General features: G+C 36.5%; 1 protein-coding gene across 1 annotated transcript in view; it reads left to right on the top strand.

Annotated features, from left to right (window-relative positions):
- Positions 1-7411, top strand: part of LOC102014736 (SWI/SNF-related matrix-associated actin-dependent regulator of chromatin subfamily A containing DEAD/H box 1) — a gene marked incomplete in the record, with an annotated part of 81568 nt that overhangs the window by 63543 nt on the left and 10614 nt on the right. The window contains 6 exon segments of the mRNA XM_013517354.1: positions 3572-3707; positions 4257-4394; positions 5619-5714; positions 5795-5912; positions 6116-6237; positions 7226-7411. Coding sequence (XP_013372808.1) covers positions 3572-3707; positions 4257-4394; positions 5619-5714; positions 5795-5912; positions 6116-6237; positions 7226-7411 — 796 coding nt within the window.

Here is a 7411-nt window from a genome sequence, read left to right on the forward strand (position 1 = left end):
AGAGTGATCAGAAACAATGCAAATGTTTAAATTAAATGTATTTCACTCGAAGACACATTGCCATTAGTTGCCTTCAGACTACTCCCTCTCTCTTACTTCAGAGGCACTTACCCTATTCTTGGCAGTATCTCTTGCTGTGTAAAACGTCCTTTTGTAATCTAAACATGTACCATATTTTTCAGTCATCTCTGTACGTTGCATTTATCACATGAGTCATGGATAAATCTCTGTTTAACTGCTGGTTATTATTTCTCCCTTCTGGTTTCTTCTTTAAGAGTCCATCCTTGAAAGAGCTCATCCATATTGTCATCTTAATAAAGCACTCCATAGTAGTCTTTGGGTTTTGTTTTGTTTTGTTTTGTTTTTCTCTTTTTGAGACAGGGTCTCTCACTCTGCAATTCAGGCTGGCCTTGAGTTCACTTTGTAGCCCAGCCTGGTCTTGAACTTGCAGCGATCTTCCTGCCTCAGCTTCCCAAGTGCTAGGATTACAGACATGTGCCGCCATGCCCGGCTGTCTCCATAGTAGTCTTGAACAACTATAACTGTTATTTCTCAGATTTACTCCATTAGTTTATGTTCTAAAACTGGATACATTTTAGCTTTGTGTTCTTTTTTCTGCTTCTTAAAATGGAGTAAAGATGCTGAACAGTATAACAATATCGGGTTATTTATGAGTTAAACCCAAATTGACCTCTTCCCAAGTATGTTGAAGTTGTCTGATTCTAACATTTTTCTTTTCATTATGTGTCATAGTTTTTATAACTGGCTACATGTATGTCAATAATCATTAGATACAAATACATTAGTAATGTATTTATTTGACTATTAACTATGTCTAGGGTTGTCTTTTAGGAACTGGCTACTAGAAACGTATGAATAAAAATGATTCTGTAAAAAATTCACCTGTCAGTTTTTGTCCATTTAGTATGATGTTGGCTGTTGGTTTGTCATAGATGGCTTTTCTCTGATTCAGATAAAGACCATCTATTCTGATTTTCTGTAGGAGTTTTGTCATGAATGAATGTTGGACCTTGTCAAAAGCTTTTTCGGTGTCTATTGAGATGATCATGTGATTTTTGTTTCTGGCTGTATTGATATGGTATATTACGTTTATTGATTTGCATATGTTGAACCGTCCCTGCATTCCTACGATGCGCCCCACTTGTTCATGATGTCTGATCTTCTTGATGATTTGCTGCAGTCCGTTTGCTACTATCTTATTGAGGATTTTTGCATCTATGTTCATTAGGGAGATTGGCCTATCATTCTTTTTCAGTTTGGTCTTTCTCTGGTTTGGTATCAGGGTAATACTTGCCTCTAGAAATGAGTTAGGGAGTATTGCTTCCGTTCCAATTTTATTAAAGCATTTGAGGAGTATTGGCATTAAATCTTCTAAAAATGCTAAGCTTTCACTTTAAAATTAAAAACAGCACAAGGATATCCACTATCACCACGCCTATTCAGTATAGTTCTGGAAACATTAGCCAGAGCAGTTAGACAAGAGAGAAAAATAAAAGGAATAAGGACAGGAAAGGAAGAAGTTAAGTTATCATTATTTGCAGATGACATGATACCTACGTAGAAGACCCCAAAAATTCTGAACAACTTTAGATTTAATAACCAAATTCAGTTGGGTAGCTGGATACAGAGTCAACACTCAAATCAGTAGCATTCCTATACAGAAACAACTAACTCAGTGTGAGAGAAATTAGGGAAACCACACCCTTCACAGTAGCATCCCCCAAAATGAAATACTTAGGAATCAATCTAACAAAGGAAGTAAAACATCTCTACATTGAAAATTAGAATATTCTGCAAAAGAAGGTTGAAGAGGATATCAGAAAATGGAAAGATATCCCTTAACTAAGGCAAGATATGTAGCATCACAATCCCTGACTTGAAATAATACTGCCAAGCTACTGTGATAAAATCAGGATGGTACTGGCAAAAAGCAGCCCTGAGGACCAGTGGAGCAGATTAGAAGATTCAAACACAACTACAAACATATTCAGCCATCTTATCTTTGACAAGGGGGTCAAATATGTTCGCTGGAAGAAAGATAGCCTAATAAATGGGACTGGAAAAATTGGCTATCTATGTGCCAAAGACTAAAACTAGACCCATGTCTGTCACCATGCACTAACATAAAATCAAAATGGATCAAACCTCTAAGTAATAAAACAGAAATACTAAATCTACTGGAAAAGAAAATAGAAGTCTTAAAGATAAAGGTATAGGCAGACAGTTCATGAACAAAACCCAGACTACATAGGAAATACTTCAAAGAATCAACAATTGGGATTTCATCTTACTGAAAAGCTTTTGCGGGCCAGAAATGTATCTCAGCAGCACAGCGCCTGCCTGGCAAGAGCAAGATCCTGAGTTCTCTTCCCAGTACCAAAGGAAAAAAAAGAAGTTTGTACATCAAAAGAAATCACCGAGTTGAAAAGACAACCCACAGAGTAGGAAAAATTTTTAATCAATTGTCCCTCACACAAAGGACTTCTATCTAGAACATATAGAGAACTGAAAAAAAAACAGACTTCTCCAAATTTGAAGTCCCTCTTAAAAAACGGGCATCTGAGATAAATACAGACTTCTCAGATAAAGTACAAATGGCAAATAAATATATTAAAAATGTTCAGCATCACTGGTCATTCAAGAAATGCAAATTAAAACAACACTGAGATTCCATCTCACCCCAGAAAGAATGGCTATCATCAAGAAATCAGCCAATAACAAATGCTGGAGAGGGTGTGGGGAAAAGGAAACGCTTCTCCAACTGTTGGTGGGAGTGTAGACTGATGCATCCACTGTGGAAATTAGTATGGCTATTCTAATCTTAGAAGCTAAGATTAGAGGTCGTATTTGACCCAGCTATTTCCCTTCTGGGTATCTTCCCAGAAGAATTAAAAACATTATACCACAGCGATATATGTGCACCCATGTTTATAGCAGCACAATTTGTAATAGCTAAACCTTGGAAACAGCCCAAATGCCCTTCAGTTGAATAATGGATAAAAAAGATGTGTTTTTATACAATGGAGTACTACTCTACTTAGCCATAAAGAAGGACAAACTTGAGACCATACTCACATGTGAAATAAATCAGATGTACATGGGTAAACATCATATTGTCTCCTTAGTGTGAGAAACTGAAAGAGTAAATAAAGTCTAAAATGTACAATAGATATGAAGTGGGAAGAAAATGTTTGAAAGGAAACAAGAACTAGGATGGAGGAAAGGGGAAAGGATAGAAGGGAAAGGGGAAAAAAATTAAGGTCAGTTACAATATTAGTGTCTCTTAGTTCATTGAAAAGGAAGGTTCATGGTAGTATCGATTAGAGAAATTTTAATCCCCATATCTTATACTCGAATAACTACTTTAAAGATAAACAATATGCAGTGTATTAACTTTCATTGTATTATTTTGTTATAAAACTTTGACTTTGTATTACCTTCTTTCCATAAAATAAAAAAATCACCTTAAGAAAAGAAAAAGTTTATGTGTTAGTAGGCTTGACGCTTAACAGGTATAATCTTCAATAGATGTTTCTTCTCTTGATGACAGGTACAATTGTGCAATCAGCAGTTCTGATGACCGTAGTCTGTTTCGACGCCTGAAACTCAATTATGCAATTTTTGATGAGGGCCATATGTTAAAGAATATGGGCTCAATCCGCTACCAGCATCTAATGACAATTAATGTAAGAGAGTTTTTTTATAAATTGTTCCAAGTTGTGATAAAATTGTAGGTTATGTAATTGTGACATACACAGTATTTTATATTTAGAGTCTGCAGACTTTTTCTGTATGAAGCCAGATAGTAATATTTTAAGTCTTAAAGAGCCTGTCGCCTTTGTCACATATTGTTTTGTTTTAAAGATGCTTTAAAAAGATTGTTACCTCTTAACTCATCACCCATGTGCCCCAATTTACCAACCGGTGTTTTTGTGGTAAATTATAAATACTCCCATATTGTTTATCTTTTATCATCTTGTAAAGTGATATGAGGACCCACACTACCTACTTAAAAAGTCAGACCAGTGGTTTTAGCATTCTTCCATAAATTCAGCAAATGATGATAGCAAGCAATATATATCTGAATTCTCAGCCTATCATCATAGAATGTTAATTATTAATAATGGCTCTCATTTTCTTCCCCGCTCATCTTATGCCCTTACTCTGGGCCAGATAGGCAAAAAGGAAGTGTCTCTCTTAAAAAAACCTGATGTAAATTTTATCTTCATTCACAGGCAAATAATCGGTTACTGCTCACAGGCACACCTGTGCAGAACAACCTGTTAGAGCTCATGTCGCTGCTGAACTTCGTTATGCCACATATGTTTAGTAGCAGCACCAGTGAAATCCGAAGGATGTTTTCCTCCAAGACAGTAAGCATGCACACGTGTGTTCTCCCAGATGTGCTACTTCGTGTTCTACCTGGGCTGTTTGCCAGTTTGTCTTTGTTCTCATCATGTATATGCTCTATGAAATAAGTTAGTTGAGGTTCCTGTATTTGGATCAGTTCAGAAATCAGCCATTATATAATATGTGAAATGATAGATGAATTCATTCATGTCTAAAAATTTTGGAATTTTTTTAAGTCCTAATTTTATGAGGAATGACAATATTACATTGAAGGAGAGACAGATATATGACATGTATGGTAAAACTGGGCAAAAGTAGTATATCGAGAAACATTTGTATGTTTTGAAATAAAATTCATTAATTTTTTTTTCAGTACAGAAATGTTTGTATAGATTCTGACTCTCCTAGATCACCTTTTAAAAGAATTTTCCATAGTATCTTCCAGTACAAACTAACGACCCCTCTCCAAAGAAAACAGGGGATCAAACCCAGGAGCACCATTCCACTGAGCTACATTCCCCAGCACTTTTTTTTATTTTGAGACAGGGTCTCATTAAATTGCCCAGGGTGACCTTGAACTCCTGATCTGCCACAGCCTCTAGCGTGGTTGGGGTTAAGGGCAGGCCCAGTTAAGTTCCTTTGTCACATTTCATCAATTCTCTCCACTTCGTATCCAGTTTTTGAAATAGGCAAATTTTATGAATACAACTATAGTATTTTCCTAGTTCCAGTTTCTAAGATCTGGAGCACTCCCCCTCACATCCTTGAATAAAATTTCACTTTTAATTCTCCCAAATCAATAGTTTTTGTTCTTGCAACTTAACAGTTTTATCTAGGTACCATCCCGTCTTTGTCTACATGATCTGTATCAGACAGCCCTGTTTCTTTGGGGACCATTTTCCACAAAATTCTCTCCCTCTTACACATGCACACAAACATCTTTATTTCATGAGCGTGGTCTGGGTTACCAGCTGTTGACTCAGTCAGTTGATTGGTTAGTTCTGAGCACTGGCATAGGGCAGTTCTGATTCATTATCTCAGTATAGTACATGTGTAAGCATGTGAAACCTCAGAGTACATACAGAGCTTTCTGGATTATAACCCAGAATGGAAACATGAGTTTCTATACACTACGAATTGTTTCTGTAAAAAATTATCTAGACTCTAATGCACAAGATATTCATGTTGTATAGTATTATTATCATTTAAATGAATAATTGCTAAAAGGATGTTTTTATTTTGCTTAGAAACCAGCAGATGAGCAGAGCATATATGAAAAGGAGAGAATAGCACATGCAAAACAAATTATAAAGCCATTTATTCTCAGAAGAGTGAAAGAAGAGGTAACCACGTTTTTTATCATGACAGTTTTTTAAATTCTGTTTTCTTCCTTATTGAAAATCTTAAACTCTTTCTTCCTCAGGTTCTCAAGCAGCTGCCCCCCAAGAGAGATCAGATCGAGCTATGTGCCATGTCAGAGAAGCAAGAGCAGCTCTACTTTGGTCTTTTCAACAGACTGAAAAAATCTATCAATAACCTAGGTAAAAGCTGCCTTGCAGAGGTTTATATAAAAAATAATCCAGTACTGGGGCTGCATTTTTTTTTTTTTTTTTAGTGATAGGTTTGCTCATTTTTAAAAAATGAGTTGGAATTTGAAGAAGTAATTTCAGAACTTCAAAATATAGATACAGTTCAGTACATTTGCTGTCAGTTTGATTCTTTTAAAATGTATTCTCTATCACAGAAAAAAATACGGAAATGTGCAATGTCATGATGCAATTGAGAAAAATGGCCAATCACCCTTTATTGCATCGGCAGTATTACACAGCTGAGAAACTCAAGGAAATGTCCCAGCTCATGCTAAAGGTAAGGGTTCACACTGCTCTCCGGCTGGAAGCTGTACTACTGCACCCATTGGGCGTATTCATCCTTTCAGCATATATTTAAGAAAACTTTTTCTGCAGTGCTGGGCATCAAACAGCAGGTCACACTCATGATAGGCAAGTACTATACCACTGAACTATATCCCCAGCCACTCAAATATCTTTTAAGACGACGTTCAAGGTGATATGAAGGACAGAATTGCCAAACAGACTGATAAATCAGAGATCAGCAATCTGTGTCCTTGAAGCAGTGACTTTTTATTTATACAGTAAAGTTTCAGTATATCATGGTCAGGCCCCCTTCTTTATGCTGTCTCCATCTGCTTTCTCACTGCCGGGGCAGTCTCACAGCATATCTCACTGACAGAGCCTGAAGGGTTTGCACTCTAGCTCTTTACCTAAAAGCTTTCTTCATTCCTGAACTACACTCCCATGATTTGTCCCGCACAGTTATGTGTGCCCATTCATTCCTTCTGCTTTGTGCTTTGCCTGCATAGTTAACTCGTATTTTTTGCCTCATTGTCCTTTAGTACTTTATCCTTATTTTGTATGACAGCTTTGTGTGTTCAGTGCAGTGTTTTCTTTTTTAATTTTTTTCTTTACTTTAAACTTTTTATAGAGAATTTTAAACATGTAAAGTAGAGAGATTACATAATGAAACCCTCGGCCCATGTAACCTTCGTCCACTTTCACGTTCAGTAGTACTGCCGTTCTGTCTATACTCTGGGCCCCTCCCCAGGATTATTGTGGTGTTGATTGTAGACATCATTTTATCTGTAGCTATTCAGTACAGTAGCTCTGTAATAGTAAGAATTCCCTCCCTTTCTTATACCTAAAATATTGATTTCCTTGGCTAAGTCTGTTTACACTAAAATGTGCAATGAACTAGGTGATTTTTCAGATGTGATTACAGTGTTTTGACCATATTATCAATTGTCACTTTAGCATGTATTGTGTTCTGTATTAAAAAGGAACCTACACATTGTGAAGCTAACCCTGACCTAATCTTTGAAGACATGGAAGTGATGACAGACTTTGAACTGCATGTACTTTGTAAACAGTACCGACATATTAATAACTTCCAGTTAGACATGGACTTGATTTTGGATTCTGGGAAGTTCCGCGCTTTGGGATGCCTCTTGTCTGAATTGAAACAG

This window comes from Chinchilla lanigera, unplaced genomic scaffold (genome assembly GCF_000276665.1).
Source record: "Chinchilla lanigera isolate Chin_1 unplaced genomic scaffold, ChiLan1.0 scaffold00004, whole genome shotgun sequence".
In the NCBI taxonomy this organism is placed as follows: Eukaryota; Metazoa; Chordata; class Mammalia; order Rodentia; family Chinchillidae; genus Chinchilla; species Chinchilla lanigera.